We start from the raw sequence: 21,195 nt of genomic DNA, 5'->3' as shown, positions 1-21,195 counted from the left end.
CCATATCAATATCGGCATTCATTATTATTATTATGAAAAACCTTCCCTCCTGAGATTCATGCTGGAGTTGTATTAAATGGGGTATGCATGAGAGTGTGAAATCCATCTCTTGGATGACTTTTAGAATAATGTGTTGCTTTAGATGACTGATGTTATGTTGATCTTTACAGTTCCAGACTTCCAGGAGCAGGATATTTTCCTGTGGAGGAAGGACACAGGGTTTGGCTTTAGAATTCTTGGAGGGAATGAAGAAGGAGAGCCAGTAAGTATCACACTTTTCTCTGATAGATGGATTTTGTTTTTACTTTTTATTTTCTCTTGTATTGGTTAGTAAGAATTTTAAGATGTTTTTTTTTTCTAAAGAAGGAAATCCGACTAGCGCATCCATTCATCTTTGAGCTTATGTATGCTCTTCTTTGTCTTTTAGATCTACATTGGCCACATCGTGAAGTACGGTGCAGCAGACGAGGATGGACGCCTAAGGTCCGGCGATGAGCTCATATGTGTGGATGGCACAGCCGTGGTGGGCAAGTCGCACCAACTGGTGGTGCAACTGATGCAGCAAGCGGCCAAGCAGGGTCATGTCAACCTCACCGTGCGACGCAAAACCACTTATGCCGGTACGAATCCAGAGCAAATCTGTAATATTTAGATCATCTTCTACAATTGGGAATGGTAGAAAAATGTTAGCGGCTCTTCGCTGACCAAGCAGATTTATGACAAATTCAGTGTACATGCTCTGAATTATTGTCCAGCTGTATTTAGCTGGAAAAGTCTCACTGAGACCCAAGGTTAGCATTAGCACATGTCTCTTTTCTTTGCTATTGGCCAGATAAGTGTCAGGCTCCACTCCTCAGCACATTGATAAAGAAAAGCCGATAAAATTGATGGAGTGGCCGGTAAACCTTCGGCCTGGTGACAGCGGCTGCTGCTCACCATCTGTCTTCGAGCATCAAGAATATGAAATGCCCTCGTTGCTGTACAGGAAATGAAATGTGGAATGAAATGTCCAGATATATCAAGCGGGCACTCTTCTTTTTCTGGTAGTTGAGAGATTGTTGGAGAGATCAACTTTCAGCAAAAATTTGTTTTGTTAAGGTGATAATGGCTTCACGTCATCTGTGACCACAGTTTATCACTTCTTATACATGATATAGGGATAGACCGATTATCGTCCGGGCCGATTATAGGTGCCGATATTTGTCAAAATGCCAAATATCTGCATCTGCCTTTTTACGAATCTGAAGGCCGATAAAGCTGGTATCTCACTGAGCGGTGAATGCAGTGAATTTAGGGTTTTCATCAGGATTTGTAAGATGTTCACAGACAGCTTTTACTTGTCACAAAGACATTTCGAACATATTCAGATCTTTTGAAACCTTTACAAACCCTGAAAAAAAAAACGAATTAGTTACATTGGCATGCATTTGTTATACAGTGAGATACAAGAACTTTTCATTTATGGATATATATATATTTTTCTTTTTTTTCTTTATATAAAATGATGCCGACACTGGGAACTCTCTACACTTTTGTATTAAAAATAAGATTAAATATTGACATTTTGGAAAACTTTATTTACAGTAGAAAACTTTAGGGAACTATTTGCTTGTTTAGTATTTAATTTAGCTTAACAGATGCTGATGACCCTGGACGCTCCCTGCAGTTTTTCTTAAAAATGTTAAGCTGTCAATATAGTTGAATAAAATTAAAATAATTGTTTGTTTGTTTTTTACACTAATATTTTGTCTTTTTGTCCTTGTTATCGTCCTCCTTTACTAATAATTGGTATCGTATCGGCCTTGAAAAAGCCATATCGGTCTATCACAAATTATAATAGAATTTTTTTTATATCCACATCTTTCCTCCTCTACCATCTCAAGTTAAAGCTGAAGGAGACGTGCCTCCATCGCCTGCCTCATCCCACCACAGCAGCACCCAGGCACCCAGCCTGACGGATGATATCGGAAAGCGAACTCCGCAGGGCAGTCAGAATTCCCTCAACACTGTCAGTTCCGGCAGCGGCTCCACCTCTGGCATCGGCAGCGGGGGAGGTGGCGGAGGGGCCGGGGGTAGCGCTAATGCCGTGGTGGCCGCCGCAGCAGCTGCCACCAACTCATCACAGCCTGCCAACGTGAACTCCGGCGCCCCCGTCTCCACCATGCAGCCTTACGACGTAGAGATCCGCCGCGGTGAGAACGAGGGCTTTGGATTCGTCATTGTGTCGTCTGTGTCGCGCCCTGAGGCTGGCACCACGTTTGGTAAGTTAAGCCTCACCTTGCACTTTTATTTGACTTTTTTTACATGAAATGTGAAACACACTTTTCTGCGACGGTGTATTAGGGCCACGTATATATATATATTTTTTTAAAGGGGTTGGTAATATTCCAAGAAAAAAATCGCAAATTTGCTACTTTATAAAGTGACAAATTTACCACTTTATATAGTGGTAAATTTGCGGGAAAAAACTCTTACAAATTTGCGAGTTTATAAAGTGGCAGAGAAAATAAATGAGATAGTAATTTCTTTAACGGAGATGAACCATAACATGTTAAGGATTCGCACTTTGAAGCGTTGCCTCCAGTGCTAATCACACTGGTGTATGGAAGGTGCGAATGTTTGGTGGTGGTCGGAGGGGCCGTAGGCGCACACTGGCAGCCTTGCTTCAGTCAGCCTGCCCCAGGGCAGCTGTGGCTACTTAAGTAGCTTACCGCCACCACAGTGTGAATGTGTGAGTGCATGAATAATGTATCCATTCCATTGTAAAGCGTCTTTGAGTGTCTAGAAAAGCGCTATATAAATTTGATGCATTATATATTACTGCTGGCGACAGACGCCTGGCTTTGCGAAGGTCCACATCCTGAGGATCAAGTATTTAAGTGAATTTGTTAAAATGTGTATTTACTTGTACACTTATGTTTCCAGAATTATTTACACATTCATACATTTTGGTATTTTTTTGTACAAGTAGCTAAATTGATGTCGAATCTTCTGCTGTCCGCCATTCACTTGCATTTACCTTAAGTATTCTAGCTTCTGATTGGTTAGCGTTCGTCAGCTGATGGGGGATCAGGAAGTGTCCGTGTATGACGAGTAAAGTTTAAATTAAGAATAAATTCGTCTCCATCCTGCCTTTTCATTTTATAAACAGTGTTCCATTAACCACCAACGAATCCTCACGTTAGACTATAGCTACGCTACGAGTATTTGTTGTAAGTTTTTTGGGGGGGTTTTCTCGCAAATTTGCCACTTCATAAAGTCTCAAATCTGCCATTTGCAACTTTATAAAGTGGCAAATTTGTGTGGTAAAACTCACAAATTTTGAGTGGCAAATTTGCGAGTTTTTTCTCTCTGAATCAATATTGCCCTGTCTCTGGGGAAAAAAAACTAATTCATATGTGGCCCAAATACACCGTCGTACTTTGCTTTATCACTGGGGTCTTTTATCCTCCTATTATCTTTATGGGCAGTCGTCATCCATAAAACACAGAAGCATCACAGCAACAGTTTTCTTGCAATTTAAATCCAAACATCATTCAAAGAAGTGGTTCATCTTTTAGTCTTGTATGAGTCAAACTAGGAAACCTTTTCTTTGCTGGCAGCTGCTGCTTTATTCACACACGGCCTTCATAATTGATCACAAGTGAAGTGTGCCTTATATAAGACACTTGTATTATTCAGCCCAACTTAAATAGCTCCACATACAAGTGACAATGACAACATAATCAGAAGTACTGTCCATCCATCAATTTTCTTCCCCTTGTCTGAGTTAAGGTTACTTGTCTAAGCAAAATACGTACGTTATTGGCTCGACAAGCTCTTACTTGTTACTAGCTACAGTGCAGAGTGCAGACAGGTAGCATTTTGGGTCATACTTCACTTTTTTTTGTAAGCTAGTTGTGTATTTTTTTTATGCAACACACTCTTGGCCCTTTTGTCATAATTTCCTGTCTACGCCACTTAGGTATTTTACTGCTCTCTATGCTTGCCTTCTTTCTGTGTGGGTGGACTGAAAAACTGCATAGCTCTTCACATTTGGCTCACAAAGAAGCAAAGCTTCATTTCACTGGCCAGTAGAAAAGCTTTATCTCCTAGTAAAAGACATGTAAAATCTAATGGAAACATGTGGGAGCAAATTTTGTCAGGGACCACCGTAAATCGTTCCCGCAGGTCTAAACAAACCTTTCTGAATCTCAATTTACATAGAGCGTCTTTCTCCGTTGAAGTGACTTGACATTTTGCAGCATAAGTTTTTTTTTTTCAGGCTAAAAATGTAGATGGTGGTTGAGAAGGTATTGATGAAAAGTGATACAGTTAGCGCACTTTGGAGTGACAGCTGTCAGACCTCAGTGTGAAAAGGGAGACAGGGAGCCCTTGAGGCATTTGGGAAGATTTTAACTCTGATGTATGTTTGTCATCTCCTGCGTCGTGCAGGTGAGACTCTCCACGATGCAGACGACATTTGTTTTTCTCATGATCACATTTTGACCGCAGGGAGAGATTCATGAAAAAAAAAAAACAATTTTAGAATTTAGGTGCAAGGACACGTAAAATAAACGTGAGTTTTGAAAGGCGATAGGGGAAACTAAGATGTATGGAAGAGGATTAGGGCTAGTGAAAAAAAAAAAAGGTTGACAGGATTCTGACTTTACTCTCAGAATTCAGATTTTAGAATGTGAGAATTCCCACTTTAATCTCAGAATTCTGACTTTGTGACGTAGAGCTAGGAATTGTGGGGGGAAGTCAGAAAGTCAGAATCCTCTTCCGTAAATATGAAAGGTTTATTAGCAGATCATATTTTCCTGTCTTGGCCAATTGCATTCTGCTTTGCTAGTTTTCTAATCAACTCCTCTGTGTCTTTGGCTTTACTCTTGGCTGCCGGTGAATTAACGCTTAACCTTTTTTTTCTCTGTCTCTGCTTCCTTCCTTGTTTCCCACCAATCTTCTTTTCCCCCTCCACCAAATTCCACTACAATAATTCATACACACACTCGGATATGTGCGTCACATCATGTCATCGGTGACCATAGCTGGCAATGCATGTGTGGCCATGCCTCACAAAATAGGGCGGATCATTGAGGGAAGCCCCGCAGACCGATGTGGGAAGTTGAAGGTCGGAGATCGCATCCTGGCAGTGAACTCGTGCTCCATCACCAACAAGTCTCACTCAGACATTGTCAACCTCATCAAGGAGGCCGGGAACACTGTAACGCTTCGCATCATTCCTGGAGACGGTGAGTAGAAACAGCTGTTTAGCATTTTCAGGCAGCCATGACATCTTAAATCAGTATTTAACCAGGGCTGTGTTCACAATCACTCTCTAGCCACTAGTCACCTTTTTGCACTGCTTTTTGAATGTGTAGTGAAGTGAGTGCAGGTAAGTGTGCCCTCGGTGTGTCCCACAAAACATCTGATTGACAAAGCAGTGATTGCAATATATTACATTTGTTTGGATTGGCAGCGGGCGGGCGGACATTTGGTCGGGTCTCGTTTGCTCGCTGCCAAACCTGGAAATGTATAGCAAGTGTGAAAGCCTGCTTGAGTGGGTGACATTACGCTGGTATTGTTTATGATCTTTTATTCCCGGGGCTCCCTCACAGAAAATACAGACAAATAAAGCAATAATCTTTACAAAATCAAAAGCAGCACATAATCCATTTCTATACAAGGTTATATAGCATCATTCATGAGTTCTTTTCCAATTATTACTTTTTTAAATTCGCTTTTGAAGCTTAATGTTTTAAGCATAAAAAGCCGGTAAGGGGGAAGATGGTTCCAGCATGAAACTGCTCTAAACATGACTGTTCTTTTAAGTGCATTATAGTTCTGGGAATAGGCAGAGTCAATAGATTACTCAGGCCCGGTCTGGCGTCATAGTGCCATGCCTTTCAGTGGTTGATCATAGTTGTGCAAACAAGAAACCAGGCTTACCTGAAATCTAGATATTTCTGAAAAACAAAATATGTCTGCATGCCAGTCAAACATCCACCATCATGCAGGACATCCTCACATGCATGTTGTCAATACTATATCTAATTTAACAGCGGAGAGCCAGCGAGCCCCTCTATTTTGAGTCATTTGAAATTTGCAGTAGTCCAGATGAGACAAGACTAAAGATTTAATTCATTAACTCATTATCGTTTCATTCAGCAAATAGGTACTCCTCCTAATATTGGATATATTTCTGCTCATTTTAGACATAATGTCATTAATGTAAGAAGACCAAGATGATGTTTCATCACCAGTAACAGTTTGGCTTTTCTAACCTGTTCCCGGTCTTTGATTTCCTGCAATTTGAAGGGAAAATGCTATATTGATATATATAGGTCTTCTTTAAAATTATATCTCCTCATTTTTGGAGGAACTTTTATGTATCATAATAAGTACTAGAGGTATCGGTACTTGGGATCGTTGACTACTTAAGTTGAGTTCTCGTAGTGGTATGTCTCGTCCGTGTGATGATGCAGGCGGCAGAGTTTTGGACCAGTTGGATTTTATGGAGAGACTTACTAATAATACCTAATTTATGGAAAGACGGATATTAGCGTCTGTGCCACGGGAGCGAGAGTGAACTGCATGATGCTGCCATAGCAACAGTTTTATCAGAACTTAACTCAAAGTGAAGCAAAGATCAGCAGTCATAAATATGTCTCCCAGTCGACACTAATTGCGTAGTTTCTCTTGGCCATACGTGTTGATCTGATTGGCTCATAATAAATGTGATGAACATGAGCTTCATCCAAACACCTTTATTTATCTATTTTATGGTGGCTGTATTTCTTTTTTATGGAAAGTTGATGGATTGTGTACGTGTCGTTCTCTTCGATTTGCACTGACAGATGAATCTGGCATGCTATACAAATATTGTTTGAGTATTTGTGTGCGCAAGGAAGCCAATAGTCCCTGTCAATCTGTGCACTGGTAGAAATTGGAGCTATTTGTCTACTCGCCACTCACTTCCAGCTCATTTCTAATGGGTGAAGTTTTTTTGGCCCGCTGATGGGCTGTTAAGAACAGTGAGCCAAAATTGCTCTGCCAAGGAGACGAGCAAGTGAGAGCCAAGCGTGAGGGGAAATAGCTGCACACATTTCGAAAAGTTTGCCGTTGATGTGGAGACTGACACCAGAGACATAAAGAGAGTCGGGAGAAGATTGTGGCTTGTGTTTCTAAATTCTCTGCCTGTGTTTCCACATGGCTGAACAGGCCTATTGTTGTTGTTCAGTTCGCTTAACTTTCTGACGGGAATAAATAGCAGAGCAAAGAGACTCCACTGAGATAAGCGAGTTTGGGATCGTTCTCACTGACACTGACTTATGAGTCGATGGCTTGGACTCTACTGGTGCACAGTGACCACCGACCGTAGTATCGCCATTAAAGACTCTGCAGCTAACTAAGACTTACGATGTAGACCAGGCACAGTTTTGTTTTCCAGCATGCCTCTTCAGATACAATCATATTGTTTATTTCTATAAACAATAAGATGCTTGTAAGAACAACATACCTTCTCCACTCCCTGTCTCCTTGTTTGCTCATATTCCTCTTTTTCTTCTCATATTTTGTCCCTTTTTTTTCAGAAGTCCAACATTTCTTTTTTTTTCTTCTTTTTTTCTGAGAGCTCAGTATTATTCGTTCGGCAGCTTTCCCCGAGTTAACATATCATCATCGCTCTCTCTCTCTTTTTTTTGCATGCGTGCGTGTTTGTGCTCTTTAATTCACCTGAAACCTGTTAATAGTGTTATTTTCGTCAATGAAAACTAAACAAAAATAAAATAATACAAAACTAATTTCGTCAACACACATTTTTCACCGGACTAAAAACTAGACTAGACTAAAACCCTCACTAATAAACTGGGACTAAATCAGTATGCATTTTTGTTGGCTAATGAAGAGGAGACGAAAATGTACTTCACTTAATAAAAACTGGACTAAAATCTATAGACATTTTAGCTCATGAACTAAAACGAGACAAAAATCACATGATTTTGTAAAAAAAAAAAGTCTCTGCTAATCCGTCACTGTGACACTGTCATGTCTGCAGCTAGGGAGTACTACGTGCACAAACACATCGGACAAACAAGAGGTGGATTCAGGGTGAAAGGTTAAAAAAAAAAAAAGTAAATTATTGTTATAACGTAACATAAATCCAACGGCTATAACGTTCTAACAATAATGGTCAAGTTGTTTCTCATCAAAAAGATGAGAGAAAATTCAATGTGAGTTTCCGAAATGTTCAACATTATCTGCTGATAAAAATATATATAGGGGTAAAATGATTGTCCTGACTAAAACTTTGACAGTTTTTGTTAACTAAAAACTGGATGAATAAAATTATGTTTTCTTGGACTAAAGACTAAAATACTATATTTATAGTTGACTACAAATGGACTAAATAAAATTGGCATAAGGTTGACTAACTATGTTAAAAACTAACAAGCGTGATTGAAACTGGACTAAAACTGAGACAAAATTTTAAATATGGCGGATAAAATTAACACTACCTGTTAAAAATCCCATACCCTTCACTTTAAACGGATACTTCAGAGTTGTAAAGTTGTCAGGAGACCAGAGGAAGGATCAAAGGAAAGACAGATGAAGTGAAATCTAGCACCAAGAAGACACCACCTACCACACACAGTTACAAAACCAGAATCTTTCACCAACCCCAGAAACATTTAAATTCCAACAGATTAGGGAAACCTCAAGAGACCAGAGGAAAGACTAAAGAAATGAAGGATGGATAGATGAAGCGGAGTGAGATCCACAAACACCAGCCTCCACTCATTCAGCGACCAGTGGGAGAAGCAAATTCAGTTTGAATTTCAGCATATGCTGGTGTGGTGGATCATGAGAACCTCCACCAAAGGAGGGAGCCTTCGACCTTGGCCCGAAGAGGCAAGCACAGCCCCCCCAGGGCCCCCCAGGCCGCAGCAGCACCGGGGCACCACCCCCCGGTTGAAAACCTCCTCTGTGTAACGCCGGAGCAGATATTTTTGTCTTAGTCAATCCACGCTGTCAAGGTGGAGTATATATCTGAAAGAGGCAGCTTGAACAATGTGCTGTGGAGTATGAAATGTAGTCAGACGAGTGGAAAAAGATGGCGGCGAGAGCTTATTCAATTAATTTCCGGACAGAAAGCAGCTGGGCGAGAGCTAAATGAAGGGAGGCAGCAGAACAGAAGAAGATACCACTGAACAGATGGAAAAGGCTTTATACAGCAAACGGCCATTTATCAGAGAGTAGCCGCTTTTGCTGTACATGCTGGTAAATAGTGTATTGGGCGCTTTGGTGCTAAGTCCTAAACAGAACCATTCATCCTCTCTTATACATTTTGAATGTGGGGACAAGTTCAAGCAACAAGTTGTGAAGTGGACATGAACACTGAAGCGAAAGAAAGAAATGAGAGTGACGCCGAGTCGGGATCTGTGAAGTGAGCAAGAAAGAATTCCAATCATAGGGTACCTGTAGACACCTGATTAAGATTACATTGTTCTTGTAGCAAGAGTAATGATGTGGTCCCCTGTTTTTTGCAGTTGAAACTCTTTCTGATTCACTGATAACATTCTGGGTTTGAAGCTGTGGCACGATAACAGGCAAAAAATGCAAAAGCGTCAATGTCTCCTAAGGCTACAAGTACATGTTTTTTGTTTTATCAATCACAGCTTGGCACAAAGTGTTTGGGTGTAAGACATATGCCTCTTGCAGATAAAACAGCTTGACAAAATAAATAAACGCGTTATATTACTCTGCTTACTAGAAACAATCAACTTTCTTCTGTGTCGGGGGTCAATGCTGTTGCTCTCATTGTAGTAAAAAAATAAAAAGAAACTAACTTTAATCAACAGCTATTGTTTGCTATTTATTTCTCAACACATTGCAGCTTCCTCTTACAAACGGGCTTTTCTGTCACCTTCAGAATCATCAAATGCATCTTTATTAACCAATGCGGAGAAGATTGCCACTATAACCACCACTCACACAGCCCAGCAACAGGCAGCACCAGAGGCCAGGTAAATGCCAACGTGGGATCGCAGAATCAAGACTTTACATGTGAAAAATATGTTGGATGAAATTCATTTTATTTATTAAAGTATACATGAAAACGTGTTTTACTGGACAAATAGAAAACACCATTTTGTGAATGGGTATATTTTTGCTGCAAATTTAATAAAATATTGAGTCTTTTTAATTCAGTTTTAGTACTATGTCCAAAATAAGTCATACTTTCTTATTACATGCACAGCCAAAATGTTATCTTGAGATTTCAGTACAAAAGATTGTTTGATCAAAATTCTCAGGGATATGAATAATTGTCCATCCATCCATTATTTAGATTGTTTATCCGCTTAACGGTTCGGATGAATAATGGTCAAAATGTAAAACTGGCAAAATGGCAAATATTCAGAATATATGTAACCGTCTGCTTTCCAGATCAAATTTACACTTTCAACAATTAAAAATGGACCCAAAAAATTAAACTGACTAGGGAATGAATAATAATTTGATTTCCTTAATTGTATACAATGCCATTGAGAAAATATCACCTATTGGCCACAACATCAGCGCCGCCTTTGCAATCTGGCCAAGACCTCTATCTGGAAAAATGCAACAACAACAACATCAAAAACAAAAAATAAGATTATATAAGCATGTGACTTTTGTTGTTGTTTGTTTGGGCTTTTTTTTGTTTTTATTTTTTTAATACCAAAGTTTGTGTTATGTATGTGTACCAGTGTTGGTTTTGGCCGCCATTCTGTTTAGTTTTTTTTAATAAGAAATTGCTTATTGGTTTTAGTTACATTTGAGTCATTTCTATATGTAATGGTGTTAAGTTCAGGTTTTCGGGGGGGAAAAAAGTATTTTAACAAATGCTCATAATGTGTTTTATGTAATTTAACATTGTTAAGAAAACAGAATGACCTTATCAAAAAAGCAGAACATTTTCATCCAGTCTCGTCTCGCCAACGAAAACGAACACACGTCTCATCATGTTGTGATTGGCTATCTTATACCATCAGAACTAAGCACACTTTGAATTCATGTTTGCAATATTTGTTTCAGAAACAATACCAAACCAAAACAGGAGTCCTTTGACTTTAAAGCCCCTCAAGCGCCTCCCCCTCAGCTTCCAACGCAAGTCTCCGCCCAGGTAAGAAATGAAACCACTGTCCGTCCATCTGTCCATCCAACACCCTGGAACGTACTAATATCACCATGCATGTCCATGGAGCTTTTACTAGCCGCACAACTTGTTTGTCCTCTAAGCATCAGTGCAGTGACTAATCCCTCTACTTCCCAATCCAAGGACAAACAAGATGTATTTTTATTTACTTTGGTATTTCTCCTGTCGGCATTATCAGTTTTTTTTTTTTTTTTATACATTAAGAAAATCCTGCCTGCTTTCAAAGTAACCCCTGCGTCTGCCATGTACCCTGCTGAATTAATGTGGCTCTACGTGGAGATGGCTCCTCCAGATAGCATTGATCGCTCAGCAGAGAAGCTTAGGAAGGTGCGAGGACGAGAGGAGCTGTCTGCCTGTCCTTGCATTGCACTGCGACACCACTCTGCGTCTCCGCCTTCAGCTCAGCGCATCAATTATTCACAATCCTTACACCTGATGTATGCATGTACACACAGCATACATACAGGTGTGACTTGACGGAGCCAGGGTGGTCTTTGTTCCATGCAGCTGAAAGAAAAAGCGCATGCATTTATATCTGATTCACAAAAGTGACCTTGATGCAACTTTGTTTTTCCCCTTTGTGTGTATGCTTGGTCTGCCTCTATTAGGATTCAGAGTTTTACTCCGCCGACCTGGAGAGAGATAGCAAAGGCTTTGGCTTCAGTCTGCGGGGAGGCAGGGAATACAACATGGACCTTTACGTACTGAGACTAGCGGAAGATGGAGCAGCTGTCCGCAACGGGAAAATGAGGGTATGGACTTCATACAAAAGCACAAATAATCGCAACATTGTGTTCATCACTAAATCTATTTATTAGCATTAGAAGAAGAAATCCTGACAGGTGGAACATTGTGTTGGTATTATCAAGAGTGTATGGATGTCTCATGATGGTCAGTGAAGGCACCAATCTTTTCCACAATTGACAATTCTGTACTTTAGGTCAATATGAATTTTATAGTGAGTATTATTAAACTGCGTCTTCTGAACAATTTACAGACCCCAAAAGATTTAAAAAACAGGTAATCGATTTTTTTTTTTTTTTGTGGCTGATTGTGTTGTTTTATTATACAATGCATTTTTGTATTATCAGCCACAACACAAAACCTGTCACAAGAGATTAGTTCAAAATTGTTAATGGTAGTTTTCTGTGGCAGGGAAGCGAAATGCAAATGCATCATACCGAGAGCGGTATATGTCGTCCCTCTTGGGTATCAATAGCTCTTGATATTAACCAAATATTAGTAGGGATGTTCAATACCACTTTATTTTCAGACCATTAGTACGTTATCTCATTATGGCAATTTTCCTTAAAGTGGCATTAAATTAACTCATTCACTGCCATTGACGGCTATAGGCGTAAAAAAATCATTTGAACTATTTCTGTTAGTTTCACATTTTTTTCCACTTTTGTTAACAAGAGTGTGAAAACCTAGAAAAAAAGTATTGTGCATTTAGAACAGATATAAAATTTGTGATTAACTAGTGAAGTTATGTGATTAATTACAATTAAGAATTTTAATCGCCTTATGCCCCTAATAACAAAAAACAAACAAACAATTAATTAAAAATTAGGGGCGTCAGACGATTCCATTTTTTAATTAATTAATAGTAAGTAATTAATCGCATGAATTCAATAGTTAACTAATCACAAATTTTATATCTGTTCTAAATGTACAATAAAAAAATCTAGGTTTTCATACTCTTGTTATTAAAAATGGGGGGTGGGGGAGTGAAACTAATAGAAATAGTTATAATGATTTTTTTACGTCTATAGTCGTCATTGGCAGTGAATGAGTTAATGGCAATTTTATGTTCTTCTGTTTTGTAATTTCTAGTTCCTAATTGTAAAATGGCCACAAGAGGGCAGCTGATGCTGGTATCGGCCACCATTGCGAATACAGTAAAGGCCCGAAACCAATACACGATATCAATGCTTGCCCATTCCTAAATATTAGTGCTGAATATAATTGAAATGTGTTGGTGTACCTAATGAAGTGACCGAAGAGACGATTTCTATGCCAATATCAAGTGTTAATATTTTCAAACTGGATTCATATTAGGCATTAGAGCTGTTAAAATTAATCAATTAATCAACAAATAATCAATTGTCAAATTAGTCAATGACTATTTTAATAATCAAGTGATCGTTTGGAGCCATTTCTTTAATTTAAAATTGTCCAAATCCTCTGATTTCAGCATATCGACAGTAATTGTTGAATGATTTCTGTTGTCCTGCATGAAAGAAGAATGACTATTGTCTGTGTTTAATCAAAATAAGACATTTGCAAACATCTGTGACCAAACGGTAACATAAACATAAATCCCCCTTTTTTTAATCACTATACGAATATGAAGTACGAAATAACCGCCTGGTTATTGGTTAATAAACAGTAATCAGGGAAAAAATGCTTTTGTAATACACTTTAATGCAAAATTAAAATGAATCCAATTAGACAGATTAATCGATTCCAAAAATAACGCTATTAGGCACTGTTTAATGAATTAATGTTGGTCATCAAAGAGGTTAAAGAGGTCGCTTAATCAATTTTACGTCCATGTGAATATGATGAATTGTTTTTGTTGCCACCAATTACTGCAAAGTCTGTTCTATGTAACATGAACACTGTTGGCCCCAGGCTGGAGCCAACAGTTCCCGTGTGAGAGCAGCACGGGGAAAATAAAAGTATATCGTATCGTATTGTATCGTATCGTATCAAAACTCAACTCATGCCAGCCTGGCTCAAACTACATACATACATACATAGATTTAATGAATTACGATCTGGAGCTGCCATCTTTAAAACACTGTGTGCAACCTTTTATTTGATTGACTGCACTAGTTGCTATTCCCTACTTTCTTGTCCCTCTGAGGAAATTCCCTTGGCCCTTTTAGCTTTTTGAGATTACGGCATGGGAAGGAAGTTGGCAGGAAGAAAGTGTTATCTTCTGTTTTTATTACCCTTATTTCTCTCCGCATCACATTTGTGACAAACTGTTTTACTATAACTGATGTTTTTGGGAGAGAAAATCAAAGCAAGTTTAGAAGATTGGATGTGTAACCTTCAGTGTTTCTCTCCTTCCCTCTGTCACTACGTCTCTATTGAGCTTGGTATCTGTTCTTCCCCCTTCTGCTGCTCTCCACGTTATTCTGTTGCTGCCTCCTCTTCCTCCGATTCACACCTCGTCTGCTTGTCACACTACGTCACCTATCCTCCCTGCCTCCCACTCGCTTGTATTCTAATTAGGGGTGTGCCCCAAAAAAAATGTATTCTCATAAAAATCACCATCCTCATTTAGTACGATTCAGAATCGATTTTAAATGTCTCAAAATCGGTTTTATTTAAATTATTTTATAATGGCTTGCCCTTGTTTGTGTGCACCTTTATTGGGAGCGCTGTTCATGTTGTACACTATTTGGCCTTAGAGAGTAGAAAAAAAAGTCACTATCAAGTTATGCCAATAAAAAAAAGTTGTTTTTTGGAAGCGTAGGAAGAGCATATGCCAGTGAGTAATGTTAAGATGCTTCTCTGTATGCATTCCTGACGTGTTTTGTATGAATTCCCATTCTTTTGAGTGATAAAAGTGCCGCGAGTAGCACGCTAATTAGCATGAGCGAGTCAATGGCGCTGTCCATTGCGCGTTAGCCTTGAGCTGGCTACATTCGGGAAACAAGCTAAACAAAGTGCATTTGCATTTAATTGTGCACTGTGTATAATTTTCTTTGTTTTGTGTGTTTACATTTACAGTTAACCTCAGCTGGAGTGTAGTAAACGGCTTGATGCTGTAACAACAGTATTGTTAGTTTGAGTTCATGTTGCTTGGGGGACTGATTAGAGTGAGGGAACACATTCAAGGAAGTGAAGTAGACAGCATGTGCTATGAGCCAGGTATAACGAACTGTCCTGTGTTGAGTAATGCAAATAAATACAAGTAGGCAAATCACTGCTTTATATGGTCAAAACGGAAAAGGGTGAAACGGATACCAGCATTGGACTCTTTTTGAGGGATTGCTCGCTATCTGCTGTCAATCTGCTCAGGGAGGGCAGAATATACTGTAAAAGCGATACATTTATAGCTAGCTACTTAGAGTAGACGTGGTCCACACACTGTTTTTGTGGGATAAGGCACTTTCCTTACAATTCAAGACTTTGTAAATGGAAAAATATATATATATATATATTTTTTTTTTAATGTCTCCATTTGTCATGCAAACCAGACTGGAGTAGATCATGACGAATTTATAAATTGAAGCAGAAATCATTGTCAATCAAATAATATAGAATGAAAAATCATTCTTAATCGAAAATGGATTCTGAATTTCCCACCCCTGATTCTCCTTTTATCCTCTTTCCACCTCCCCAGGTTGGCGACGAAATCTTGGAAATCAACGGCGAGAGCACAAAGGGCATGAAGCACTCCCGAGCCATCGAGCTCATTAAGAGCGGAGGCCGACGTGTCCATCTGGTGCTCAAAAGGGGTGATGGCTCGGTGCCCGAATATGGTGGGTCAATCTATGAAAACATCCCATTTTCCCCCATCTTCACACCCTGAGCGAGCGGCCGACGGACGGTGGTGGGTCTCTATCCACGTCGCCCACCCATGGGACAAACCCCCCAGGGAGGGGCGGGGTTGATGTTGTCTGGTGTCTTTCTGGTGAAGGTCACGCTTGCGCTTTGGGATTTTTGGGGTGCTGTCGCCCGTCCTGCTGTCACCAAACTTTCCATGTCATCCCACTGTCACTTTTCACCTTCAAGCAGAAACTCTTTGCTGAGACTTTCCAGAATGATGGCGGGTCTGTGACCAGACAAACTGTTTATAAGGTTTGAATAACCTTATAGTGAAAATGTTTTTTGTGCTGGCTCCTCATCAAACCCGTACTCAACTTGACGAGAAGAGGGGGAAAAAACGTGACCAATGCATCCCCATAATAAAATGGGAGTTACTCTTGAACACAGCTTTTGTCAGTACGTGTCACAAAATATTTATGGTATTTATTGAAGGTGAATGTAAGCTACTGAACTAAGGATTTTAAAGTGGGAGCCAAAATGCAAGGCTAAAGAGAGAACCTCACTTCCATGCTTGACATGACTCACTAATTCCATCGTTTTGCACCCACTGTTAATATCATTGAAAGCTGTGACAATAGGAACTCCACCCATCCACATTGAAAAGTAAGTTGCTCCCAATATATCGAGTTTTGTACAGAGATGAACAAATAGAGGCATTTTTACAAGTATTTTTGTTCTGTGTACAGAGCCATGAAGCAAAGCCACATATAAATGGATAAAAGTCTATTTCTGCATGAACCTGTCAACAGTGTAAATGGGATCGTTTTCCTTTTGTCTATGTTCCATAATATTTATGGAAGTTTTTTTAAATTGTTTGAGCAGTCTTTATTGATAGTCATGTCAAATGTATAGTTTTTTGTTTTTGTTTTTTGGCTTTCGCTTTGTTTGCCTGTCTTGACAAGTGATTTGATTTGCGCTACAAATGTGCTCGTCTTTCCGTGCACAACTCTGGCATCATGTGACCTTGTATTTGTTTATTCTTTTGTTTGTTTTTTAATTTTGTAATTTTTCATCGGCACAATCTTTTTTCACAGCCTTGCTTTCGTTTCTGTTGATTCCTGTCAGTGATGTAAAACTGCTTCATATGCTGTTGTTGTGGGGGTGTGCGTACGAGTGTCACATTTTTGCAGAGGGGTGACGTCTTTTGCTGCTTGTGTGTCCAAATGTTTGCTCGTGGCTTTGTGCGTGCGTGTGTGTGTGGGCTTCTGTGCGAACTTGTTTGCGGGTGTTTTCTCTGTAAACGCTGGTTTCCACTGAAGGGTTTGGGCAACTTCCTGGACTGTCTCTTTATTCTGAATGACTCGCTGGTCAAATAAACATTTTTTTCCATTGAAAATCAATATAGACAATAATGTTTCTTTCTTGAAGTTTCGTCTGAGTGATCTAAAACCACTTCTCTTTCTCTTTTCTATCCTCCTGGGTGTGGTATTGCGCTGGGCTGTTGTCTTCCTTCAGGGGTGGTGGCTCCCCATCTCACTGCATGTTTGAGAAATGACAAGATGGGGGAGGCCTCTGTCCTCCAAAATCAAACCACGGTTTGTAACTGTCCTCCGCTCCCCCATCCTGATGTCTGTGTGCTGTGGCATCACCTGCCTGTGCTCTCCAGCCCCATCCTCCATCCGCACACAATGTATTGCCAGCACTGCCGCCACGTTATTCGCTGTGCACCCAAAGCCTTTCTCGTCTGTGTAACAATGCCAGATACAAAGGTTGTTCTCAGTACTTTAGAAGCTAAAGCGACAGTAATAGGTTTTGCACAAATGAAACCTGTTCTCACAAGGATTGTGGAAGATCTTTAGTGAAAACCAAGCAACGGCAATGACTACAGTATTTTTTGGACTATATGTCGCTCCAAGTCAAAAACAACAACATGGAGAAGTGAAAAAACAGATACAGTAATATGGGGGAACTTTGATTTAACCAAAAAAACTGACCTCGTAAATATGCCCGAGCACACATTCCACTCAGAAACGTATCTCGTTGTTCAAATGTGCCCTTCTGTTATTCAAAGTATCCCAAAAAGGAGCCCCGTGCTTACAAGCGTGCCGTATGTACCGTATTAAGGTACAGTATGTATGTATTTATACTTACTTTTCTATACTATAATAGGTATTTATATAATTGTTTTGAAACAATATATACTGCAATTTATTTATTTATTTGGACCAAGTTTATTCTTATAAATTTTTTATTCTCTCTGTTGAGTACATTTATTCTGCTATCCATTAAATGAGGAAGCTAAAGATGGGTGGGTTGCACAGTGCCCACTAGGAGCAAGAACATAATACAGTGACACTATCTTATAGGACTTCCTACTCATTCTGGTGAGAACATGTTTTTTGTAGCATAGGGAGTGGTAACAGGTTCACAGTCCAACAGTCTACATTACCTTCTCAATCATTACATCCCTGGCCTGTGCAAAATCGTCGAGTTTTCAGATCCTAACTTGCTTTGAATCGCGTCTTCAGAATCATGGTAGTGCATGACAGAGCATGGCTAGTGGGTGAAGTCGAGCTGTGTCTTCAACAAGCAACAAACTAGCACTGATGTCCACCAGGCAGCCATGCGCGCTTCCAGACGAGAAACCCAAGTAGACCTGGGGGCAGGTTTGTTCTTGTTAACGTCGGCTTTACAGATGTGCCACTGTCGTCTGATTTTGAACGTTTCTTTCTTTCAATCTGCCGCTGTGCCATCTAACAACTTGCCATCCTTGCTGGTAACTGCATCCGAATGGCTTTCATTCAGCATGGTCGTTGTTTCACAAGTCATAAGCTGTTGCTTGAAAGCATGTTTGAGCACCCCGGCCTGGTCTGAATGTCGCACTGTGTTGCAGACGGCACCCCTAACGACAGCAGCACAGCCTCAGGGTTACAAAACGCTGCGGAAGTGAGCTCCGTGCCCTTCAATGAGCCGTCGGAACAAAGCTACAACCCAGAACCCCAAATCTCATCCCGGACCAGGAAAGAGACGACGCATCACTCTTCGGGCACCGGCAAGCACCATTCACGTCACCGCCATCGCTCTCCTCATAAGAAAACCGGCACAGGAAAACACAAAAGGACAAAATCTCCCAGAAAGATCAATCTGTTAAAGAAAAAGAAGGATGAAAAGGAAAAATACAGCGGGCACCGCCGCCACCGCTCTCCTGACAAGGGTAACAAACGGTCACGCAGTGCAGAGAACGCGCTGGACGGCCGTCACGGCGGACGGCGCCACGGTCGCTCCCCCGAAAGGCACCACGGTCACCACACTCGCCACCGCTCTCCTTACCGTTCCCAACAACGCTCACCTCGTCGCTCGCCTTACCGCTCACCTCCCCGCTACAAGTCGCCCCATCGCTCTCGCCACCGCTCCCCCACCCGACACCACCGCCGCTCCCCCGACCCCTACCGCAGATACGGCTCCCCGCAGGGAACGAGGCAGCGCGGCAACGAGAAGCCCGCCGCCGAGGTGGTATTGAAGGGGCCGTCGAGGTCTCCTGAACCAAGCCTGGATTTTGAGGATAGCGTCCTGCGTGAAGCCCCCGCCCTGGTCCGCCTCAACAGGGAGGCCGGAGAGGATCGTCCCATCCTAAACGACAGCCTCCTGACGAGAGCTTCCACCATGGAAAGAGCCTTCGGCGGGGACAGCCTGCTAAGGGACATTTCTCGCAACCCCGCAACCTACAGGAACGGCTCTCTGCCCCGAGTGCGCACACCCGACTCCGACTTGGCGTACAACCGGTACAGCTCGCTCCTGAGGGGGCGATCGCCCGAGAGGGCGGACAGGGGCAGGAATTACCCCAGCAGAGGATCAACCCCAGAACCGTACAGAACCCGCAGCCTGGGACGAGACATCTCCCCGATCAGAAGCCCCAGAAGGGAAGACTCTGAGGACGAAGAGGATGACGACAACTTTGTGGCATCGAAAGTGAGAGAGTACTACAGCACGCTGAAGAGCGACAACAGTCGCTCCACCAGGCCGGTGCTGCCGGAGCCCAAGCAGACCTATAAGGACAGCCCCAGAGACCTGAGCATCTGATTGGACGGCAGCCTTCCAGTCACAGCCACTACGCATAATTCATTGCCATTAAGCTATTTGAAAATCAAGCGCAGTTGTGTACACACAGCAGACCACAACACTTGCACGCAGATTTGATCAATTGATGTAACAAATGTTGAGTTACAAGGAAGACAGTGGTTCACTTGTTTTTTTATCGTATGATTTCCCCGCCTTTTCCCCTTGATTTGAATTGATAATTCTACATTTAGAATAATCCAGACTTTTCCATCAAATATAAAACCATAAAAACAATGATGTGCCTAACAGTTACATTAACAACCATTTGTTTGTTTTATTTGATATTTAGCAGGCATTTTGTGCTGCACATGATGAAAAAAAGAAATGTCTGTAATTTTCCACAAAGATCCTACCTATGAAGTGCATGTCTTTACTGGTCTCTCTCTGTCTCACTTTCTATCTTGCACTTTCTTTCAGCCCCCCACCCCCATACCACTGTTTTATAGACATTTGACCAGACTATAGCACAAGCCTGCATTTGTTTGTATATTTTTTGACAGTTTGCAGTATGTGTACATTCAGAGCTGATCATTTTAAATGAATGGAGGGGAAATTAAAAGTTAAACTATAATGATGGTGATGTTAAAATAAAATAATATATTCAACAAATGGTGAAAATTTGGTTGTTTTTTCTTTTCTTTTGGGTGGTGCTTGGGGGGGGGGGGTCACAATTCTATTAGCACGTCATTATACAGATAAGGTGCAACCCTTATCTGAAGACGCTGTAGCCCTACTGACTGCTCTTCAAAAAAGCAAATTGCTGTTTGTGAAATTATTTCTATTTTTACTTCATAAGGAATCTATTTTAGCCGTGTGCCTGTAAACACAACCTCAAAATCACATTTCATATCAAATACACAGATAAGAAGCAATCATCTATTAACAACTAACTTTATCTTTAACGTATTTTGTATTACGTATTTAGCTAATTTTCTGCCAGATGTACGAGAGTACTTTAAGTCAGATTACATATCAACTTGGTGGACTTTGAGGTCTGCATTTGAGCACACAAGACAAAGAAATGAGGATGATGACATTGTTAGCGCAAAGTGTTTGTTGAGATAAAGCCTTTGAAGCAAAGAGCTTCCATCTTGATCCAACATCTAAGATCACGTGTGTGCAGTCGGCCTCACTTCCTCTCGCTGCTCAATTTCTTTGTCTTTGTCTAAGCCCCCTTCACACTCTTCCTCCTCCGTCACCAAAGCTTTGTTCAAATAACAAGAGGGAGATGGTGAAGACCTCCACAAAGTTCACAAAATGAAAAAATGGAAAGTATAAACTGCGGAATTTGATTGCTGGTTTCAGTTTTTGCAATCCGGAGAGTGGACTCGCCCAAGCACGAGGCGGTAAATGGCTTTTATTGTGAAGCCGAACTTGGTCTTTTTTTA

The 21,195-nt window shown here is 40.8% G+C and overlaps 1 protein-coding gene across 5 annotated transcripts in view; it reads left to right on the top strand.

Annotated features, from left to right (window-relative positions):
- The window catches only part of magi1b (membrane associated guanylate kinase, WW and PDZ domain containing 1b), a 134,349-nt gene extending 113,933 nt beyond the window's left edge, over positions 1 to 20,416 (top strand). For 4 of the 5 annotated variants that reach the window (XM_086087780.1, XM_086087778.1, XM_086087777.1 and 1 more), the window contains 9 exons: positions 171 to 262; positions 428 to 620; positions 1,884 to 2,261; positions 5,031 to 5,234; positions 9,914 to 10,007; positions 11,059 to 11,146; positions 11,788 to 11,931; positions 15,543 to 15,681; positions 18,582 to 20,416. In XM_086087780.1, the coding sequence (XP_085943906.1) occupies positions 171 to 262; positions 428 to 620; positions 1,884 to 2,261; positions 5,031 to 5,234; positions 9,914 to 10,007; positions 11,059 to 11,146; positions 11,788 to 11,931; positions 15,543 to 15,681; positions 18,582 to 19,768 (2,519 nt within the window). In that variant the 3' untranslated portion in view covers positions 19,769 to 20,416. The remainder of the gene's footprint in view (positions 1 to 170; positions 263 to 427; positions 621 to 1,883; positions 2,262 to 5,030; positions 5,235 to 9,913; positions 10,008 to 11,058; positions 11,147 to 11,787; positions 11,932 to 15,542; positions 15,682 to 18,581) is intronic. The other variant, XM_086087779.1, reaches the window with a different exon arrangement.
- Positions 20,417 to 21,195: the final 779 nt, after the last annotated feature.

The sequence above is a fragment of the Leptonotus elevatus genome, chromosome 10, assembly GCF_054856555.1.
Source record: "Leptonotus elevatus isolate MCC_2025b chromosome 10, RoL_Lele_1.0, whole genome shotgun sequence".
NCBI classification, from domain to species: Eukaryota; Metazoa; Chordata; class Actinopteri; order Syngnathiformes; family Syngnathidae; genus Leptonotus; species Leptonotus elevatus.
The sequence above is the reverse complement of the archived record's forward strand: the minus strand, read 5'-3'. Positions and strand labels throughout refer to the sequence as shown.